Source organism: Meriones unguiculatus, chromosome 5 (assembly GCF_030254825.1).
Source record: "Meriones unguiculatus strain TT.TT164.6M chromosome 5, Bangor_MerUng_6.1, whole genome shotgun sequence".
In the NCBI taxonomy this organism is placed as follows: Eukaryota; Metazoa; Chordata; class Mammalia; order Rodentia; family Muridae; genus Meriones; species Meriones unguiculatus.
Window position 1 is genome coordinate 88,943,366 of NC_083353.1, and position 23,129 is coordinate 88,966,494.

At 44.9% G+C, this 23,129-nt stretch overlaps 1 protein-coding gene across 5 annotated transcripts in view; it reads right to left on the reverse strand.

Annotated features, from left to right (window-relative positions):
• The window catches only part of Frmd4b (FERM domain containing 4B), a 315,055-nt gene that overhangs the window by 38,354 nt on the left and 253,572 nt on the right, over positions 1 to 23,129 (reverse strand). For all 5 annotated transcript variants that reach the window (XM_021642357.2, XM_060383832.1, XM_060383834.1 and 2 more), the window contains 2 exons: positions 2,418 to 2,501; positions 1,256 to 1,321 (listed from right to left, as the gene is read on the reverse strand). In XM_021642357.2, the coding sequence (XP_021498032.1) occupies positions 1,256 to 1,321; positions 2,418 to 2,501 (150 nt within the window). The remainder of the gene's footprint in view (positions 1 to 1,255; positions 1,322 to 2,417; positions 2,502 to 23,129) is intronic.

A 23,129-nucleotide genomic window follows, 5' to 3' on the forward strand; every position in this document is an offset into this window, starting at 1 on the left:
TTTTATGTCAACTTGACACATGCTAAAGTCATCTGAGAACAGGGAACCTCAATTAAGAAAAATATATCCATAAGACTGGGTTATAGACAAGCCTGTAGAAGATTTTTTTTTTTTAATTAATGACTGACCAGGATGGGCCCAGTCCATTGTGGGTGGTGCCAATCCTGGGCTGGTGGTCCTGGGTTCTATAAGAAAACAGGCTGTGCAAGTCATGGAGAACAGGTAAGCAGCATCCCTCCATGGCTTGTGCATCAGCTCCTGCCTCCAGGTTCCTCCTGCTTGAGCTCCTGACCCGATTACCTTTGGTGACAAACTACGATGTAGAAGTGTAAGCTGAATAAAACCTTTCCTCTCAAAGTTGCTTTGGTCATGGTGTTTTGTCATAGCAATAGAAACCCAAAAAGATACCATCTACTATCTATCTATCTATCTATCTATCTATCTATCTATCTATCTATCTAACTATCTATAATCTTCCTTTCTTCCTACCTACCTACAAACCTACCTAACTGTCTCTAAGTAATGACTATGGTTTATTCTTAGGAGGAGGAGGAGGAAAAGGAGGAGGGAAAGAAGAAGAAGAAGAAGAAGAAGAAGAAGAAGAAGAAGAAGAAGAAGAAGAAGAAGAAGAAGAAGGAGAAGAAGAAGAAGAAGGAGAAGAAGGAGAAGAAGAAGAAGAAGAAGAAGAAGAAGAAGAAGAAGAAGAAGAAGAAGAAGAAGAAGAAGAAGAAGAAGGAGAAGAAGGAGAAGAAGGAGAAGAAGGAGAAGAAGAAGAAGAAGAAGAAGAAGAGGAAAAAGAAGAAGAAGAAGAAGAAGGAGAAGAAGAAGGAGAAGAAGAAGAAGAAGAAGAAGAAGAAGAAGAAGAAGAAGAAGAAGAAGAAGAAGAAGAAGAAGAAGAAGAGGAAACTCTATCAACAAGTGGAGTTCATGGCCATGGAAGTCATGAACTCCACTTGCTGGTGGAGTTTCTTCTACCAGAGTCACAAACTGAGACTCTGGGAAGTTCCATTTTCTCTTTGAGAATGTTGGAAAATATGGCACCATCACGCCTGAACTCAAAGCTAAGCTACCTTACCTATGCCCAGGATAATAGTTCTTGCCATCATCACCCTCACGATTCCCTAGGTAGCCAACCTTCCCCTCTCCGTTACCTGCCTCCCAATGGGAAACATCTGAGCTAGAAGCACCCATGTATGGAATCACCAAGATGTTTTCTTTAAAACAATATCTAGGCAAGAAGAACAATTATACTTACTGGACCACAGCTTGACCCCGAGTCAGACCTTTGATTTTCAAATAATGTTCAATCACCCTGTCCTCGCTGAAAAACAGGAAAATAATCATGGTGACATGTGATTTTCTGACGTCCAGATTTCATTTCTGCATTCTCAGGTAGCCACCGCAAACCTGGGAAGAACGTCCTTGCTTGGGAGGCAAAGCGGCATCCTCTGCTGCTACCGTAGGGCCCTCACTCCTGAACTCAGCACGTGACTACTCCCACTGTGAGCTTTAACTTTTCATATAATTACAGAATTTGTACTCGTGTTTTTTAAAATGCCATTTACTAGGAAAGAAAACAAGATAAATTTCTCAAATGGAAAACTCATATTCTAGACACACCGTAATCTGGAGTTGGGGTAACATACTTGAGGCAATTTTGAGCCCAAGACCTATTCTCATGGTGTTGATTAAAAAAGGAGATGTAGCTCAGCTGGCAGAGTGCTTGCCTAGCATACACAAAGCTCTGCATTCAATCCCCAGAACCACATAAACCAGGCATAGTGGCCCAAGCCTGTAATCCCAGCACTTGGGAGATAAAAGCAAAAAATAAAAATAAAAAAATAAAGTATTTTAAGAGAATTAAACCTGCTTTGAGTCTGACTACAATCTGAAGTCTTCTTGTTATCGCTGTTTTGGACACAGTAAGAGCAGCGACTATGGTGAAGTTTCAGCCTTTCTTCAGACCCCACTGTGTCCTACACTTCAGCTGGCCCTTCCAGTCACACCCCAGATGCGATCCCTGAGAGTACAGGCGTCTCTCTGAGACCAACCATCACCCAATCCACCATGCCCCCCCTCCACTCCCCAGCACCCATTTTAAAAAAACTTTCATTGAACAGTGATTTGTTCAGAAGGTTCCAGAGTCAGAATGCAAAGTAGGCTCTGTATCTAATTTCGCTGTGTATTTATTTGGGAAATGTATTCCAGCTTTCATATTTTAAAGCTATCAAAATAGCATGTTTTATGATCTTTATTTCATAATTTTTGTGTGTGCAAAGGAAGGCCCCTTCACAGTTTGGAGACTAAAACCATGGAGACTATATTTACAAGGAATACAACTAATGTGAAAGAACACAAGCGATTTTCTCAGTGTTCACTGGAGACCATGACCTCAGCACAGGGCTGTCTTGGCTTACCAGTAAGCCAGTGAGGGATGTTCCTGAAGAGTTTTGGTTGGAAAGACTGGCAGGGTCTTCAAGTCTTTCCTGGCATTCTCATCACTAGAAAGAAACACAATGCATTAATATCAGACTATCACCTGAAGAGACATCCAATCAGGTTCCCCGAGGAAGAGACCCAAATAGTTATCGGAAAACCTTGATCCCTGTCACCCACTAGAGACCGCCGTCAAATGAGACAACCATATACTATATTTTGACATCTCTAATACTTTCCGTAAGCATGAATTTCATTACATAAGGTGAATGAGATGGCATGTTTCCCATATTTTATTTTTACATAGCACCTTTGTATTTCATTACACACCTTTCCATGTTCTGGTAGCATCACCCTCATCCTCTCTAGGAGCTCCTAACATTCATCGCGCTGGCACGCCAGTTGCCATAGAACCACTCACAGAACATTTACAAGTTCTTCCATATAGACAGCCCACATTAAAATGGTTTACACAGACATTGTAGTCCCTCTTCTGCTATTTCCCAGTCACCTCTGAAATACAACAGACAAAGCCAACCAGCTTTGGAAGGTCTCTGCAGAAATTTCTGGAATATAAGAGGATGGGAGAATACGTTTCTGATAAACTCAGGGGAATCCACACACCACCCACAGTGAACTAAAATATACATGTATACAGTTCGGGCATTCTCTAATTATAACGCTGACAAATTCTATATAAAATGGACAAATTCCAGTGGTCAGGAGAAAGCTGTGGTCTTTGTAGAGAGCATGTAATACGAGGTAATGAGAGCTTGTCATGGGCTGTATGAGAGGAAAGATTCTCTAGCTGCCCCGAGTATTCAAGGAGGGAGTAAACATGTTTCTAGAAGGTCTGTTAGCTTCTTGGAAACATCCGTGAAAAGGTGGCTCGCAGCTGCGAGAGTCCTGGTGTCCTCCAAACCAAGTCATGTTAACACTTCCTCTTTCCAACTCCCGCATCTCTTTCCACTAGCTAAACCTTGTGAAAAGGCTAAGTAGAAGGCACTATACAGTACATTTAGGGCATTATTCTCCATGTGTTCCTGGATAAGGTGCGGGGTTCAGAGACACTGACTCCCTTGCTATCTGTTCGTGGCTACTGTGGAGAAGAGAAATGCCCTAGGAGTCAGCCTGTTTGGCTCCTAAGGACTGGTTCTTAACCACTGTGTTCTCCCAGGTGTCTTCCCAAGGCTCTCCTAGACCGTCCTAGAATGCTGAGGTGAGCATTCTCAACTCTGCAAAGGCATGGCCCCTTATACCCTGTGATGGCTATTCTTGTTTGTCACCTTGATGGGACTTAGAAACACCATGGAAACACACATCTGGATGTGTATATCAGAGCACTTGCAGGAAAGTTTAAATGGAGCAAAAGCCCACTTTGAGAGTTTCACTATCCCATGGGCTGACATCATGGACTGATAAAGGGGGAAAAGCCAGCTGATCACATCATTCACCTCTCTTTGCTTCCTGACTATGGATAGAACGCAACTAGCTGCCTCATACTCCTGCTGTTATGACTTCACTGCCATGCCTTCCCCACCATGATGGACTGTATCCCTGTAAACTGTGAGCCTAAATAAACCTTCTCTTCCTTAAGTTATTTCTTGTCTGGCATTTGGTCACAGCAATGAGAAAGGTGACTAATACACACCCTTCTCCCAGGCGCAAAGAAAAATGCTGGCAAGTTTTAAAACTTACCATTTCAGGCATTTTCAAATTAACTTCCTATATTAGTACCTTTTCTGTGGCTGTGATAAAACACCATGACCAAGGCAACTTATAGACAGAAGGGTTTACTTTGAGCTCACGGTTCCAGAGACATGAGTCTATCACCGTGATGGGAGAGGAGCATGGTAGTGAGCAGCAGAGGTGACAGCTGAAGCAGAAGCAGAGAGCTCACATCTGGAACTGAATGTAGGAAGCAGAACTCAAAATGGCAAGAGTCTTGAAATAGTAATGCTCTCCCCTGGTGACATACTTCCTGTAGCAAGGCCACACCTCTTAAGCCACTCCAAACAGAAACCAACTGGGAACCAAGTATTCAAATACCTGGACTCTAGGTAACATCTCATTAAAACCACCACACTTTGCATTATAACTGAAGCGTATGAACCTCTTTGTGGAGGACCAAGAGCAAATTTCCTTTCAAATCGTTCATCTAACCCTCGGAGACCAAGTACACATCCATATAATGGAAGGGATCCAAAAGAAAAAGAGAAGAAACAACAACAAGCTGGGGATCAAAACGCGGCCTCCATTCGATCAGTGCGGCTTACACCTATCGTTAGGCATTAGATAGCGCTCACTTTTATGACTTTGTCAGTTGAAAAGCTTTTCCTTTGTTTTTCCGGTTTTACCTATTCTAGAGATTTCTTCAGAGATCAGCTTTGTACAGACGGTTGACTTAGCCCATTGCATTTCAGAGGGGAATAGGGAGAGAGCAGAAGAGTGACAGCAATGTCCATGTAAATCGTTTCACTGCCAGATGTCTAGGCTGAAGAACTTGAAGTGGGCTCCACTAACACTCAATGTGTTTTCCTAAGAGGAGTGCTGGGGTGAAAGGCTCAGCTTTCTTAATCACTACAGGAAATAAAAAGTCTCTTGGCTCCCATTCTTACTTAAGAATAACTCTCTCTACTCACTTGGAATCTGAGAGGTAGGACTTAATCAAATTGACAATCTTGGGAAACTGGTTTGTGCTTCTAGAAAATCAAAATATACTACAGTCCAATGTATTCATATTAAAGGTCAACTGTCAACTACTAGGACTGATACTTATTTTCTTAATAATTTTATACTCTGTCCTTTAAAGCTCTCTGGCGCTCTCTCTCTCTCTCTCTCTCTCTCTCTCTCTCTCTCTCTCTCTCCTTCCTCCTCTCCCTTCTCCTCTTCCCCTCCCCTCTATCTTTCTGTGTCTCTCTGTTTGCTGACTTTGAAGACCAGGGTCTTGCTATATAGTTCAAGCTGGTCTCAAGTTCATGATCCTCCGGCCTCTGACTTTTCAATACTGTAGTATCAGGCAGGAGTCACCACACCAGGCTAGGACAGTACTTTTTGCTGCCACTCATCACCAATAACACATGTATAATGCTGTATTTCAGATCCAGGCGAACCACAGGGCATGTTCCAAGAACCCATGTTCCAAGCTCAGCATCTAGGATAGCTTTGCTTTTACAGTTAATTTTGTGGCAATGAGACTTCAGTAGCCTGAAAGTCATTTCTCATAAATTTATTTATTCATTTTCAGTAAGTGAAAAATGCATGTGTAACATGGAGAACTTATAAAAATGAATAGGGCCAGAGAGACAGTTCAGTAGTCAAGAGCACTTGCTCTTGTGGGGGACCTGGGTTCAACTGTGAGCACACAGAAGCTCACAATCACCTGTAATTCTAGTTCCAGCGAATCTGACCCCCTTTTCTGAAGGCAGCGGACACTGCATACATGTGATGCGCACACATACATGAAGGCAAAACACTCACACATAAATAAATATATTTTTCTAAAAATTATAAACATGCAGTCAAGACAAAAGAGGGAAGACAAAAGGGGGAAGAAAGCAAAGGAGACATTATATCCACTATTCCACCCAATAAACTCACTGATGAGAGTTAGTACGAATGGACATTCCGGTTCTTTTAAGATAGCTTTGGTCCCAGGTCCCACCCAATGCAAGTATCTTGAGCACTTAGCTCATCATGCATGACTGCCCAACGTAAGCACACATAGTGTCCGGCACCTACACAGAGAAACAGCTCTATATTTCAAATGATAAATATGGCCTGTAAGAATTCCCAAAGATAAATTTTGGTCTTGGAGATGTCACTCTGCTAAAATCTCTTAAGAATTATGTTTTTTTCAAGAATGATTTCTATTCTAGACAGCCAGAACCTATTGCAGTCATAAAATAGGATATTTATTTACCTTTCATTGTAAAGTGTGGTGTTATTTACCTAGAAATGCTGGCTGAATAAATCAATAAATTTCCAAAGGTTAATCATCCCAAACAATGATTAGTCACCCATTAAGAGCCTCCTACTGTACTAATCTATCATCAAGGGACAGTTAATATAGACACGTTAATAGGAAAGCAGCATGGGGATTATTTCAAAGAATTCCAGTTAGTTTAAAGAGGAGCGAGCAGGATCTGGAGAGATAGTTCATCCATTAAGAACACACTGCTTTTACAGAGTACCTGAGTTGGGTCCTGGTACCCATCTGGGGTGACTCACAACCACCTGTAACCCCAACTCCAGGGAATCCAACACCCTCTTCTGAACTCCACCAATACCAGCACTCACATGTACACAACCCACACAGACACACAGATAAACACATAAGTAAAAAAATATATTGTATCTCTTTTTTTTTTTCCTCAGAGAGGAGCCAACAATTGCACCCATGGAACAGATTGAAACTATTAAAAACTGAGCCTGTGCCAAACACAGACCGACTTTTCCTGGTCATTATGCTGTAAACAATACATAACCATGACCTACATAGCACTTTCACTGTAGTAAGCATAATCCATCAAGAATAAACAGGCATGTGTGTGGGTTACATGCAAATACTAGACTACTTTATATAAGGGACCTGAGCGTCTCTGGATTTTAGCAGAAAGGGAGGGAGGTCTTGGAACCAGTTCCTCATGGGTGTCAACACTCTACACTCTGCCTCAGAAGAAGAGATGGATGATGGTGGGGGTGGAGGGTGGGGGCGTTTAAGGTGGTGATTTTATTTATATGGTGCTGTAAAGGAGCATATGTGACTATGCATCTGACTGGATCTGTAGAACTATACACTTGTCTATGGACTTTTATCACAAATACATAACCATGACTTACATAGCACTTTCATTCTGTACGATATTACTATTAGGTATTACAAGGAGTTGTGGGTAGGAAGGAGTGAACTACAAGCTCAGCACTGACTGCTCAATTTGCCTTTCAGTTTAAAGCTCTAAAGAGTCTATTAAGAATAAAAAGAAGAGGGAGACCTCCTTTAGATTTTATTTTCTCACCCTGAGATAGGGTTTCTTAGACAGAGTTTCTCTGTGTAGCCCTGGTTGTCCTGGAACTCACTCTGTAGGCCAGGTTGGCTTCGAACTCAGAGATTCACCTGCTTCTGCTTTCTGACTGCTGGAATTAAAGGCATGTGCCACCACATCCGGCTAGATCAGTGGTTTTTGATTGGGGTGATTTTGCCCCTCAGGAGATGAGAGCACTGTAGCCTTCTTAACAGTCACAATTAAGGATGGAGCTGTTGCTGGTATGTTTTAGATAGAGGGCAGAACACTGTTCTACAGAGCACAGTGCAGTTCCCAGCTGCGAAGAGCTGTCCCACTCCACTGTCAACAGAGACAAGCTTAAGAAACCCTGAATTAGGACATTACCAAAAAATCTGAGCTTTCTGGGTGCATAGCTCAGAGATAGAGTACCCATCTGGTGTGTTGTGTGTGTGTGTGTGTGTGTGTGTGTGTGTGTGTGTGTCGTCTTGGGTATCACTACAAAATAGCTTTCCTCCCAACAATGTAGGTGTGTGGTACAAGCCTTTAGTCAGGGACCTAGTGGGAAGAGGATCAGAAGTTTGGTAGGAGTGAGTTCAAGGTCAGCCTGGGCTACATAAGATGCTACCTCAAAACAAAATGAAACAAAACAAACAACAACAAAAGAAAACGAAGCAAAGAGGAGGAAGAAGAGGAGGTAGAAAGAAGCAGAGAAGGAGGAAGAGGAGGAAAAAAAGGAGGAGGAGAAGGAGGAGGAGGAGGAAGCTGCCACGACAGATTTCAGGGATGGTGACACATGCCTGTATTCCTGGTAGCAGGAAGGCTGAAACTCTGAGGAAGTTCCGAAGTTTGGGGCCAGCCTAAGTTACACAGCAATTTCCAGGCCCAAGTCCACCTAGACTATGCAACAAGACCTGGTCTTAAATAATAACAAAATACAGGAAAGAAAAGACTTCGGAGAATTCTACCCTACTACTTTTGGAAGCCTATCTTTTACACATAAAGGCTTTATTTCCTCATGCCTGTCCAGCTATAAACACTGGAGATCTTAGCTACAAATATGTAATGTGAGCCACACAAGGAGACAGGTCCTAGAAAATCACGTAGGTGTTGGGGTGGTAGCATTTGAAGGCTGAAACAGGAAGATCGTGAGCTTGGGTCAAACCTAGCCTACGCAGTGGGACTTCTCCAAAAAGCTAACCCTGAAGAATAGCAAGACAAAAAAGCTTGAGACACTGTGGCATGATGGGAAATAAAGGGGACCTAAAGCAAAAAGATAAGCCCAGATGCTCTTTGATTTACCCATCCTAACTTGAAAATATCCAAACTCAGCCAAGCATGGTGGTGCATGCCTTTAATCCCAGAACTCTGGGAGGCAGAGACAGGTGGATCTCTGTGAGTTTGAGGTCAGCCTGGTCTACTGGGTGAGTATCAGGGCTGTGTCTCAAAAAACCAAAAAAGGAAGGAAGGAAGGAAGGAAGGAAGGAAGGAAGGAAGGAAGGAAGGAAGGAAGGAAGGAAGGAAGGAAGAAGAAAAATTCAAAACTTTATTCACTATACTTAACACACCAAAAACCACATCTTGGTCCACAACCTTACACATTCGTAAAACATCCCAGACTAGGGAAAGAGCTCAACGGCTTTGCTGTGAAATCAGGAGAACCTGAGTTTGCTCCCCAGAACCCACATAATAAAGCTGGGCACGGATAGAGCTTATTGGATGACCTAACAGGAACAAGAGAACAGAGATGTCTGTTGACTCCCCATCAGGGAACTGAAACCCGGGCATGGGAGGAGATGAGAGAGGGAGGAAGGGAGGGGACAAGGGTGGGGCTACAGCTGGGATATAAAGTGAATAAACTGTAATAAATAAAAAAATTAGACTAAAAAAAAAAAGGCTGGGCACAGTGGTAGATGTCACAGGGCTGGAAAGGCTGAAACAAGCAGATCCCTCCCTGGCCAGCCAACCTGGCCTATTTGGTGAGCTACAGGCCAGGGAGGGAGCCTGTCTCAAGTGCCTGGGAGTGATACATAGGGTGAGCTCTGGCCTTTATGTGCACATTCACACACACACACACACAAACACACACACACTGCATTAACTTACACCTGACAAAATTACCTGAGATTACTAAAGTATAGACTGTGCTGTCAAATTTATTAAAACAATTCTTCGGCAATGCCTATCACAGGGCTGAGTAGAAACTGCAGCCTTGGATACACATGAAGGGCTAAGGATTTTAATCTCACTTCTGGCTACCTTGCCATCCCTGAGGTGGCCCAACTTGGGGTATCACCACATCGTGATAAAGAATGAAGAGCCCAATCTCTCCCACAGGCAGAAGCTGAAATCCTCTCCCTTCCCTGGTTAATCCAATTGGCCCATGTTTAACTGTGTGCTAGGAGCAAGCGTGGCTGGGATATATGTTTTTCATTGTGTGCAGCCCCAACATGAAATTCTAATGGTATGACAGCGAGACCGGATACTGGGGGAAAGAGATCATATCTGCCAATTTCAGAGAGCAAATTTTTGATAAATAAAGTTGCATGACAATCGTCTTTAAAAACAAACAAGCAAGTGAACAAATAAAAATGTCTATTTCTACGGTTTTATGTGAAATATCTGAATTTAACTTCGTAACTGCCCAGCAGATCTAATACGCCAGCATATTATTATTGTTCATCTGTAGTCTATCACCGTGTGTATATGTGTGTGCACGTGTGTGCCTTCTCAGCTTAACTTGGCTTCCAGCTTAAGATAAATAATTATCAGTATAAACTGTTGGTAGTGTAGAGCGAAGGAGCCACGTAAATAATTTACACAAGCATGGAATCAGGACCATCTCAAGGAACACACACATTCCCCGGAGGGAACATAGACTCGTTTCTTGGCATCTGAATGGCGTTCCTTTCTCCAGTTTCAAACTGGTGTGCTGTGCAGACTGCTCTTTGTGGCATTGTGGTCTCACGTCCCTACGCAAACTTAGCACAGGACACTTCCTGAGACTCATCACAGATCCAGAGGACCGCCAAGAGCTTCGGCATTTAACGTCAATGACAAAAGCCCATGGAAGAATCAAAGAAGGACAGAGGCGGACAGCCTGGCAGATAAATGAGGTCAGCCCTCATTTATCTGCAGCAAAAGAGAAACCCAAACGGCCACGAGACAGAAGAAAAATGTAAGATACAAATGTCCGCATCCAATAATAGGGGCTGAGAATGTAACTCAGCTAGCACAATGCTTGCCTGGCACGTATGAACCCTGAGTTTGGTGGCTGGCGTTGCATAGAGTGGGGGTGACAGCGCATGCATGCTCGTCCTAGCGTGCTAGTGGTAGAGGCCAGGAGTGTCAGCTGTTCAAAGTCACTCCTGGTTACATAATGAGTTCCCGGACAGCCTAGACAGACATTCACACCCCCACCCCGATGTCTCCGCTAGGAAGTACGATAAAACTGCAGTCTATTCATGTAATGGCATAGCGCTTAGCAAAGAAAATAGACTTATAAAACATGGATGCACCCGATTAATCTTGAACAAATAAACAACACAGCCTGGTGCTCTGGTGAATTCCTATAATCCCAACACTCCAGAAGTTGTCACAGGCAGATTCTAAGTTCAAGGCCAGCCTGGACTACATACGGAGACCCTGTCTCAACAACAATAGCAAAAGTACAATTCCATATACAGAAGGTCCAAAGCAAGCAAAAGGAAACCAGACAGAATGTGAATGGCTCTGAGAACAGACGGGGGCATTGTATTGGCGTGGGATGTGTGTGTGTGTGGGGGGGTTGTGTGACACAGTGGTGGTGACAGGAGAGTCCTAGGGGCTGGTGGGTCTGTGGATGTGCAGTTTCTAAGCTCTTCTGTACACAGCCTGTGCCCTTAACACACCCCTCAGTGTAATAATGCACAACAAATCCTGTCAAGCATGGTCAGCAAGCGGAGGAAGAGTTGTGAAAGGACAGCTACCGTTTATAACAGGAGCGCTCTGCTACTAAAGCTACAGGGTGGAACCACAGAACGAGAGGAGAATCCGGCAGTGGATTCCAGAGGGTTAATTCTGATCGTGTTCAGAATTTAGGGCCAAACAGGATTTCACGTCCGAGTGCACCACAGTGGCTGAGCGATTATTTGTTTGGCCTCCTGGGGACTTTGCCTGGGAGCCTGGAACCCAGTGAAGCCAGGGAGCTTGCAGGGGCAGCCAGGGCTGCACAGCAGAGGGCTCCTCCCGATGGATGCCCAGGCAGCACTGTTTATAGGAACCGGGATCAACCTCTGAGTGCAGACGGAGAGGGCTTGAGAGCAGCTGTGGAGTTGGGGAGACCTGGGATGTCTCTGCCTCTCACTGGCAATAAATCCACTCACCCCGGCAAGACATTCCTGACCTGGATGGGGATGGATGTGTGATGACAAGGATGTACTTGACCAGAGCTGTCACAAGGGACAGCTTTCCCAAGGTCCCAGTTAGACAGACAGCTCAGAAATCCACACTCCTTGCTTCTCTGTGACTGCACCGACAGGCTTTTCTCTGTCATTTCAGGGGGAGTCTGAAAGAACAGACTTGGAGGCCAGCAAGATGGCTCATCAGGAACTATAGGGTCGAGAACTCCTCTGACATCCACAAGTATACTATGCCTTGTGTGCACCTATGTACCCATACCCATACACAGAAAATAAATCAAATGTTTTATATATATATATATATTAAAAGATAGGCTTACGTTTTATCTGACTGCCCAATCTGAGCCGTTCTGACCCTCCACTGAAGTCACCCTTCAAGTAACGATCTCTCTGCTTATTCCCAGCTTCTTTTCCTGGCCTGTAGGTTTCTCATCTTTGACCTCAGAAAGCCCCGTTGGAATGAGACATCCCCAATCTTTATTTGAGGAAGCCACACGGTTGGCAAAACCAAAGCCGCCCTCTCGCGTGTGCTGAAGCACATGTGTGGGTAAGCCACCCAGCAGCAACTGGGAGCACCTGCTGGTGGCAAGCAGGAAGCTTGCTCAAGGCGGCGGCCAGCCACCTGCCGTTGGACAGGACTCCGGCGTGGAAGGGAGTGCCTGCAATTAACAGTCTGCACTTGTTAGCATAGAACAATCCTTGCCGCGTGTGCTTGGTGTGTCGGAAAGCCTGGGTTTCTAGGGCAGCTGGAAGAAAACAAAACAGGGCTGGGCGCCTCGCTCCTTTGGCAGAGCGCTCGCCTAACGCGCACGAAGTGTACTGCTCAGTCTCCAGCACTGTACGAACCAGGTGTGGAAAGCGGGAGGGGCAGAGGTTCAAAGTCATCCCAAGCAATGTGGTGAACAAAGCCATCCCAGGAGACAAGAGACCCCCCCAAATAAAAATAATAGGAAAATGAGACTAAGCAAAGACATTTGACTTTGTCTATCAATAGCATAGTGCTAAGTCCAAAGGCCAAGGTACATAAAAGAGGGAAAGTTTAAATTCAAGGACCAAGCAGGCATGCTTCATGTCACAAAGTTAACTTGGGCGCTGGTGAGATGGCTCAGTGGTTTAGAAGGATTCTTGCTCTTTTAGAGAACCAGAGCTCAGTTTCCAGCACTCATGTTGGGTGGCTTAAACTACCTGCAATCCCAGCTCTAGGGGATTCAGCTCCCTGTTGGGCAGACAGAATGCTGCTGCTTATCTAAAATCCTGTTTCCTGGGTGGCAGTGTGGTTCAGTGGTAGTGTGCTGGCCTAGCAGGTAGGAGGCCTTGGGCTCGATTCCCAACCCTGCAAGATAAGTAAATAAATAAATTCCCATTTCTGTCAGTAATCTGTGGAATTTGACCTTCAGTAGTGTGGTAAACTTAGCTTATTATCTAACTGCCTGACTTGCAACTGACTCATCCTTCTCTCTCTTTCTCTCTTCCTTAGATAAGGCCTCGTACATCCCAGGTTGGCACCGACTCGCTATGATGACCTTGAACTTCTGATCTGAAAGTCTCCACCGATGCCCTCCCACTCCTAGCATGACAGGCATGGGCCACTAAAGCCAGTTTTGGCAGGTTAGAAGTCAAGCCCAGGATTTCACCAGATGCGAGGCAAGCCTCTACCAACTGAGCCACAGCCTCAGACCTGCTCAGGAATATCTGATTACTACCTCCTAGAGAAAAGGGTAGTAAAGGTGCTGAACCCACAACACTTTTCGCTAGGTAGGTCTGACCGACCCTCTCTCAGGATGCTGGGCATCAGTGGCAAGCTGCAGGGTCTGGTCAGGTATGAAGCCAGCACAGTAAACAGCCAGCACTGGGTTGTTCGCTCATGACACCCTAAAGGTTACACATACTACATGTAATAATAAATAGACATAGTGGCCCTCTCCTGTTTTGGGGAGATCTTTTTGTACACTGTGCAAAGACTTGTCTTTATGTTACTCAAATGCTGATTTCTGTTCCAACAGAGAGATGAGTACAAGCCAGACTTTGGCACTGTTATTCTTATGGCGGCATCACATTTTGTAAACACTCCATCCAACACCTTCTGATCCATTTAATAAAGAGCTGAACAGCCAAGAGCAAAAGCAGGAGGGAATAGGGCAGAAAACAGGAACTCTGGGAAAGAATCTGAAAAATCACCAGCCGGACACAGGGAAAGAAACAATGCTGGAACTGAGAGGTAACAAGCCACATGGCAGAATAAAGATTAATATAAAGGGCCTAATTTAAGTTAAGAGCTAGCTGGGGAATAAGCCGAAGCTAAGGTCCAAGCTTCTAAAATTAATTAAAAGTCTCCATGTCATAATTTGGGAGCTGGTGGTTCAAAGAAAGTCCTACTTTACTCCTATAATACCAGTACTCTGGAGGCTGAGGCAGGTGGGCTATGAGTTCAAGGCCAGTCTGGGCTATTTAGTAAGACTCTGTCTCAGGCAAAAATAAACAAAAAATTTTGAGTTTTATTTGTTTTGTTTTTAAAAAGATTTGTAAGCTACCGGATGGATCCCGGGAGCCAAACCCAGTCCTCTGCAAGAGCAGCAAATGCTCTTAACCCCTGAGCCATCTCTCCAGCCTCAACTTGTAATTTTTAACTTACAGTAGTTTTATCAGGACATAACCCCACCCTCAGCCTAAAAGCAAAATCGCCGATCTGTCAGACACTCAGGCTCTTAGGATGGAGATGTGGTTCAGTTGGTAGAATGCTTGTGTGGTATGCATGAGAGCCTGGGATCCATCCCAACACTGCTTGAACCAGGTATAGTGACACACACCTGAAATCTCAACTCTTTGGAGTCAGGGACAAGCTGATCAAAAGCTCAAAGCCACTATTGGCTACAGGCTGAGTCAGAGCCCCAGGTGATCTACATGAGACCCTGTCTCAAACAAACAAACCAAAAACTAATTCAGGTTCTCGGGCTCCATTCAAAACCCACCAAATCACAAAGGCCACCAAACTGTATCTATCAAGCAGACTAGAAACCAGTGCAATGGAGTAAACACAACACAAAACAGGTTGTGTGGGCAGTGATGGGAAGCACCTATTTGACGTGAGAGAAGTGGCCAGGAAGGCTGACTTGGGCTTTTAGGTGCCCAGAACAGAGGAGCAGTTTCAAGAGGCTCTGGGTAGCCTAGCAATGATACAGCATGGTGCCATCACTCATCCCCTAAAGCAATTCTAGAGGACAATGGCCCACGGTCACTGGGTGCCAAAAGCTCAGACCGAACCTTCGGTCTGCATTCATGTCATACGCATTATCATCTCCATTTCACAGACAGGAAAACTTGGAGTTAAAGGTCAAGTAAGGTAAACTCACAATAGACACAGCACAGCTGTGATTCCACACACGTGCTTTAGCAACGTGGTGTCACCTCTCCTAGCATCCTCCAGGAGGGGACAGAAAACGAGGAAGGGACAGGACAGACACGGGGAAGACAGATCTTTTTAGCAAGAGGCTTCAGATTCCCTTATTCTGGTGGCCTCGGATGAATTCCATCAGAATGTGGTGTTTCTTGGGTGGTGACCCCCTGCTTTTAAACCTAGATTAAACAGGATTAATTAAAACTGGATTAACTGCATGAAGGACTTGAATATAGACAACAAGACATAATGTGTTATCCTTGTATCCATTGGTATTTCTTGAACCAAATCAAACCACACTGCAGTCTGTATGTCTTTCACTAGCAAAATACACCAAATACAGTCAACTTTTGCTTTTTGACAGGGGGATGGGTGTCCTCATGTAGCCCAGGCTGACCTAAAATCTGTTCCGTATCTGAGGCTGGCCTTGAATTCATGATCCTCCTGCCTCCATCACCCTGTGCTGAGATTACATGCATGTATAATTATGGCCAGCTCCAAATTCGGTTTTTTGAAAAATGTGCTTAAATATGTGACAAAGCCAGATCACAGTGAATTTCAATGTAATTTAAAATGGAGTGTAAACTCAGCCAAGCAGCCCGGCTTCTCATAGGCATCTCCTCAGGTGTTCCTGGTACCCACCTTTTACCCTGACACACCCTCACAAAAGTACTTGGGGTAACGTTCCTACCCTCACGACCTATTTCTGTTACCATTCTGGGAACTAGGCGTGGGAGAGGATGAAGACTGTAGGAAGCAAGCTCATTAGGGGTCAATCCCGAACAAGGACAGCCAGCCTTCTGTGTAGCCGAGGATAACCTTCAACTTCAAATCTTCTTGCCTCTACCTCCCAGGTACTGGGATTCCTGGCTTAAGTCACCATACCCAGTTTATGGGGTGCTGGGGAGTGAACCCAGAGCTTCAACATAGCTATATCCTGATATATTCCTAGCCTAAAAAAGATAGGACCCTTGTCTTCCCCTCAGCAGCCCCCCAGGGTCAGAACTCAAGATTTTGCACACCACAGGCCGCACTATAACACTAAGCTACACTCCTAGATTCTAATACCACTTTGATTGCAAGTCTCACTGCATCACCCTGGCTGTCCTGGAACTTACTATGTAGACCAGGCTGGCTTTGAACTCACAGAGATCTGCCTGCCTCTGCCTCCCCAGTTCTGGGATTAAAGGCATGTGCCACTACACCCGACATCATTTCTGATTAATTACTGTAACCAGTTTAGAAAACTGCTTATAGATTAGAAAGTTTCGTCTCCAGCTAAAAGAACAGGCTGTCTTCATCTTCTACCTGTATAGGCCAAAAATTTAAAGAGCACAGTTCCAGTCAGCCAGGTAAGTAGGCAGAACTCATTGGTTCCAGCTCCTGACCTGACAGATTAAAAAGAGGTTTAGCCTTGTTTGAAGGCTTAGCAGGGCCCCACAGTAACTAGTATCAGGTCCGAGAGAGTTTGATCTTGGAGACTTGGAACTCAGCCACCAGTTGGAAAGAGGAGGCCAGAGTTACAAAGAGGGGAAGATGAGGTAGGGAGGGGCTGGGAAAAACCCAGTGGCTGGACAAAAGGGGACCTTTGTTCCCTCCTAAGTTAATGGAGTCTCACCATTCTCGGAGTTCTCTTTCCACTCCAGTTAATCACTCCTGGGTCATCCATTAAACCAAATCAGGTGGTCGCTGTTTGCAGAGGACAAAACTGAAGTAGCCACTGGGTGCAACTCTGCTGAGGCTAGGTTCCCTTTCATCTCCACTAGGTTCCCTTTCATCTCCTTCACTGGACTTCAGGCGTGAACATTCGTTCCTAGGCTGCTTCTAGTCTCCAGCTTCCTGGGTCTCTCAGCTGCGCTCCAGAGAACAACTGAAGAGAAAAATCCAATCAGCTTCCAAGGATTCTAACCCTGGACACTTGCTTCCTCAAGGAACGTTCAGAACTGAGTTCATGTGAATTTGTTTATTTTTTTTGTCTTCATACCACCCAAATGGGTGCTATTTCTAATTCACTGATAAGTAAATTGAAGCTTGAGGTGTACTCCTGTCTCTTCCCTGTTCCACCAGAGCAGACACAAGGGCAACGAAAGGATACCTTGAAAAATGACCAAAAGACCAGACAGCCAACCTTATGCCTGTTATTTGTACCAGAAAGGTTTGGGATTTAGACCCAAAAAAATCTTATTTTTAAGATTTATTGATTTATTATGTATACAGTATTCTGCATGCCTGTATGACTGCATGCCAGAAGAGGGTACCAAATCTCACTATAAATGGTTGTGAGCCATCATGTGGTAGCTGGGAACTGAACTCACGACCACTGGAAGATCAACTAATGCTCTAACCTCTGAGCCATCTCTCTATTCCAAGGTTTGGGATTTAGACCTAGATTTAGGGCTAGGGATGAGGCTCAGTTTGTAGTAGAGTTCTTGCCTAGTGTCTCAGTGTCTCTATTGCTGTGAAGAGATCCCATGGTCATGGCAACTCTTATAAAAGAAAACATTTAATAGGGGCTGGGTTATAGTTCTGAGGTTTAGTCCATTATCATCATGGCAGGAAGCATGGTAGTTCTTCACTGGCAGGCAGGAGGAAGAGAGAGCGACAATGGGCCTGGCTGGAACTTCTGAAATCTCAGAACCCAACCCCAGTGACACACTTCCTCTAACAATACCACGCCCCTTAACAGTGCCACTCCCTGTGCGCCTATGGGGGCCATTTTCATTCAAATCACCACACCTCACAAACAGCAAGTCCTGAGTTCAATCCCCAGTGCTGCATAAACTAAATTTGGTGATACAGACCTGTAATCTAAGGATTCTTATAAGGACTCTTGAGGTAGAGGGAGGAAGACCAAAAAGTCAAAGTCATAACACTTAGCTACATAGAAAGTTCCAGGCTAGCTTGGGAGCCATGAAACTCTGTCTCAAAAACAAAACCTCTGGGCTCTATAGTTAAGAGTGCTGGCTGCTTTTCCTGAGGACCTGGGTTCAATTCCCAGTACCCACATGGAGGCTCGCAGTTTTGGGGTGTTGCAGGCACTAGGCACATTTACCTACTTTCTGATCTCTGCCGGCACCAGTCCAGGCACACTCACGGCACACAGACATATATGCAAGCAAACACTCATGCACATTAAAAAAATAAAATAAAATAAAATAAAAAACTTTAATGAGAGAATACAAAACAAAACAAGGGGGCTGGACAGATGACTCAGAGGTTAAGAGTATTGACTGCTCTTCCAGGAGTCCAGAGCTCAATTCCCAGCAATCACATGGTTGCTCACAACCATCTACGTGATCTGGTGCCCTCTTTGGGCATGCTGGTGTACATTATAGATAAAGCACTCATATACATCAAATAAATAAATAGGTTAAAAGAAACACACGGTATCAAATTGGATTTGGTTCCAAGTCCTCTGCTCCTGGTTTTGTGGTCTTACATAAATTAACCTTTATAAGCCCAAGTTTCCAAATTAAAAAAAATTTTTTGAGACAAAAATCTCACTTTGAAGCCCTGGCTAGTCTGGAATTCACTATGTAGATCAGGCTGGCCTTGAACTCAGAGCCCTTCCTGCCTCTGCCTCTTGAGTACTGGGATTAATGCATGTGCCACCAGACCTAGCTTCCACATTCATTTTCAAAGGAGGGATGGTGACATGTTTGCATTGTTCTTGAGAATACTGTGACAGGTGTTAGGAAGTCCCCTGTTCAAGGGTCAGTAAATGTTTGCCTTCCTCTCCTGTCACAGCACCCCAGGTGAGACTCTACGCAATGCTTCATTGTATCATCACCTTCAGAGCAGGCTGCTAGGCGGAACGGTTATCATTATGTTTATTCTTATTTTACTTCCGTGTATTTATTTTGTGTCTCGTGGCGGGAGGGGGCACATCTGCCATGGCAAGGCTGTGGAGACCGGAGGACAACTTGCAGGAGCCTAGTTCTCTTCTTCTACTGCTTGGGTTCCAGAAATTAAACTCGTGTGATCAGTCGTGGTGGCAAGTGGCTTTACCGCTGTGTTACTGGCCTGGGAATTAGTATTGCCACTGTGGAGAAGGTCCAGGGAACGATCTACTGAGTGTTGCCAGAGTAGACACTGAGCACAGTCGCACTGAAATGCTCTTTGTTAGTGAACGGACATGCCAATCGAACGTGGCCTTCTACGTTTCTATCTGCTAAATCTGGTAACCGGAAGGGTCTGTAGTAAACCACTTCTGTGTGGGAAGCAGTTGAGAACTGGTGGGACAGAATCTCAGGGCCCGAGACAGGGATGGACCCGTGGCCTGGACACTCAACGTCACAGTCCCATACGTTGTTGGTGTCACAATGCTTCCTCTCTCGGCCTTCTGGAAAAGACAAGTCCTGATGCAGGACATCTGCTACTGTTCTAGAGAGCTCTGTCAGTCAGCTGGAGCCCCTCTGACATTACATTTCCTTCCGGGGCCTAACTCATAAGGTTGCAGGCTGGACTGGGACCAACTGTCAACTTTTCTTTTTTTTTAAGTCTAAAGAATTTCGATTAAGAATGAAACTGTGATGAGAGATTTCTCTAAAAATGATCTAGCTTGCTGAAGACTCCTGTCATGTCTGCTTTCAACCATCAACTCAATGGCTGGCAAAATAATAATAATAATAATCTCTGTAAGGAATATTTAGGCCAAAAGGCAGTTTAACATAAAAATTTATAAATATTTTAAGTAAAAATATTTTAGCTCTCATCATATTGATAGGAACATAAGGAACCAGAGTCAACAGGGACCTTGGAGAGCTATTCATTCGTTAGTTACAGAATTTCAGCTTGTAAAATGGGGCTGCACATGGTAAACGGAGTTAACAGGGTTGACTTGTATTTATAAAATACAGAGATAGACGGGTGGAGAGATGGCTCAGCAATTGGGGCACTGACTGTTTTTCCAGATGACCTGGGTTCAACTCCCAGGGCCCGCATGGCAGCTCACAACTGTCTGCAACTCCAAGCCCTGATACCCTCACCTAGACATATGTACAGGGAAAACACCAGTAAAAGTGCGTAAAACTAAAAATAAATTATCTTTTAAAAACTCAGAGCTAGGAAACTGGTAGGCGGGAGAACAAGAATTCATACACACACTGTTTTCTCCAAAAGCATAAAAAGTGAGACTCTGGAAACTTCCTACTGGAAAAAGTCAAGATTCCGTACAGTCGACTGGAGGCCTGGAAGCTTTGTCACCTCTTCCTGCCTTGGGTGAGTCAGCCAACCCGGACGGCGCAGACAGGTGGATTGGCTGCATTAGCCATGTTGGTACAGCTGACTGCACGGGGTCGTGTCACAGGTCCCACCCTTCCTCCATGTGCCCAGAACCACACCAAAAGACATGCAAACACTCATCAGCAGGAATGCAGGCTGCCTGCCTCACCATGTCACCCATAGCTCCGGGGGTGGCTTGCCCTTTACAAGAACAAGTAGCTCATGTCCACCGCTCTCTATTGGCCCTGAAGGCTGCCCGGTCAGTGTCTGCAACGGCCACTGTCAGCACCACACTGAGCTTCACTCCAGCCTCACAGAGCTGTCACGAGTGCACTGGCCTGGTCCACTCTCCCAGAGAGAATCCCGCTGCATTAAGAGGACAGGATTGGTCTCCTTGGGCCTTCTGGTCTCTTAGTTGTATCTCACCCTTAAGATGGTTAAGATAACGTCTTGTGAGGTACAGAATATATAAGCCGCAAATCCCCGGATGCCACGCAGGACTGCGGTGAGCCACACGAAGCCCATGGAACACTCGCCAGTGTGTTGCTCAGACAGTAAATACCGCTGATGTGGCCCCTCTAGGAGAACTCAGACTGAAAACTTGGAGAAAATATGGGAAACTTGGTTTGACTTTTTTGTTTGACCCAGGGGCTCATGTAGCTCATGTTGGCTTCAAATTCACCATGTAGCCCAAGGTGACCTTGAACTTCTGATCCTCCTAATTCTCCCTCCCAGGATACACTAGCAGGGCTTTATTCAGTTTTATTTAGTACTAGGGACTGAACCCAGGGCCTCATGCATGTTTCCAAATGGGCAACATCTCTGGCCCCTTCGTTTAACCAAACATCACAAAGAATACATCACAAAGAATACACACGGGTGTTTTGCCGGCATGGATGTCTGTATACTGTATACCCACGGCACCCAGTGAGGGTGTTGGATCCCTAAGACCTGGGTTACAGACTATTGTTAGCTGCCATTTGAGTGCTGAGAATAGAGCCCACGTCCTCTGGAAGGGCTGCAAAGAGCTCGTAACCACTGAGCTGTGTCTCCAGCCTCAATAAAGTCTTATTAGTTCATGAGTTCTGCCTTGAAATAAGCCAGGAGTGTTCATTTCTGTCAATTTCCATCTTCACTCTGCTAGTGTGTGTTACAAGTTTGTGTTTTCTTTGAGACTCAAGGAAACCCCCTAATGCAGTTGCCTCATCCAGGGCTATAAAACTCAGTGTTCTTACCTGTAAAATGGGACAGCAATGATACCATTTTCATAGGGCTGCCGGGAGGGTAGAGGTAATAATGAAGCAGCCACACCAGGCTGCTATTACCTAGTCAATATTAATTGAGATAAACTGAGTTTCAGACAGGCTGGCTACCATATCTGTCCAGTGATCTGAAACCAAGTGGTTAAATTCCAAAGCTCTCGGGCATCACTAATATCCCTTGGCTCATGCAAGCCCTCAGTACAGGCCTGACCTGTGGGAGCTGCCTGGTTCCTGTTGTTTTCTCAAACTGGAGTAAAGAGCCTGGGGTCACTGTCTTTTACTTAGTTTCCCACTGCACACAGACACCCTAACCTGACATCCAGACACTGCTCTCTCCTTTCCCCCCCCCCGTTCCCACATTATTTTGTCACCAAAGAGGCTTTGCTCAAACTCTTCTTCCAGGATGCCCTTTAAGAATAAAAAGCCCCGCCCTTCTTATTTTGCTTCCTGCCAGGGATCCTTCAGGGTTCTTAAAATTAACGTTATCAGAGCCCAAAGGAAGCCCTGCTCTCAGAAAGTTCTTTAGGAGTGGAGTGGGGGCTTCCAGCGGCTTTAAATAGCTGACAGCCCACATTTCCAAGTCAGCCCTTGCACTGCAAAGATAACAAGTGCTTTGGTAACACAACACAGGCAAACAGAGAACCCCTTCGAGCTGACCCAGCCAGGCTTTATCACTGAGCCGCCAGCCACAAGTGAGTTTGGAAAGGCAAAGGGGTTTGGTTTTTAGTGTCCCGAAAGCTGAGTTACCAAGTAACTGTTAGGATGCTTTGGTTTGTAAGTGGAAAGTGAGTGACTTCAATTTTCACTTCACTGAGGAGTCAGAATGAGGGTCTGTCTGGTTAACACCTATGTTCAATGGGAAGGAAATATTCCCAGTTTATGGTGGTGCTATAAACCCCCCCCCAACCTATTTCCCATGGGAAAGGAACTTCTCTGGATGCAGAGAGCAATTAGCCAAGGGGGAAAATGGCTCAAGGGCCACTGCCACCAAGCTTCATGACATGTGAGCTGTGACTTGTATCCCCATAAATAAATAAACGTAAAAAAAAAAAAGTTTTTTAAAGAAATAAAAACTGTCTTCAGAAAACCCCATGAACCATGTCAGTTTTGTATATACATACATGTTCACCATGGCACTATTTACATAGGCAACAACTCACATTTGTAATGGGAAGGGCACATATGTCCATCAATTTGATGGACTAGGTAGATATGACAGCAATGCCTGCCGTCCCACCAAAGGAGAAGAAGGAAGAAGAAGAAGGAGAAGGAGAAGCCAGGAGGCCAGACAGAATAAGTTTAAAGGCGATTAAAAGCACAGTAACCACTGTACCACCTGAAGTGCAGTCAGAGCTGAATGTTGCAGATACCGCCCAGCTACCTTCACATATGTAATTCACAGCAGTCCTAT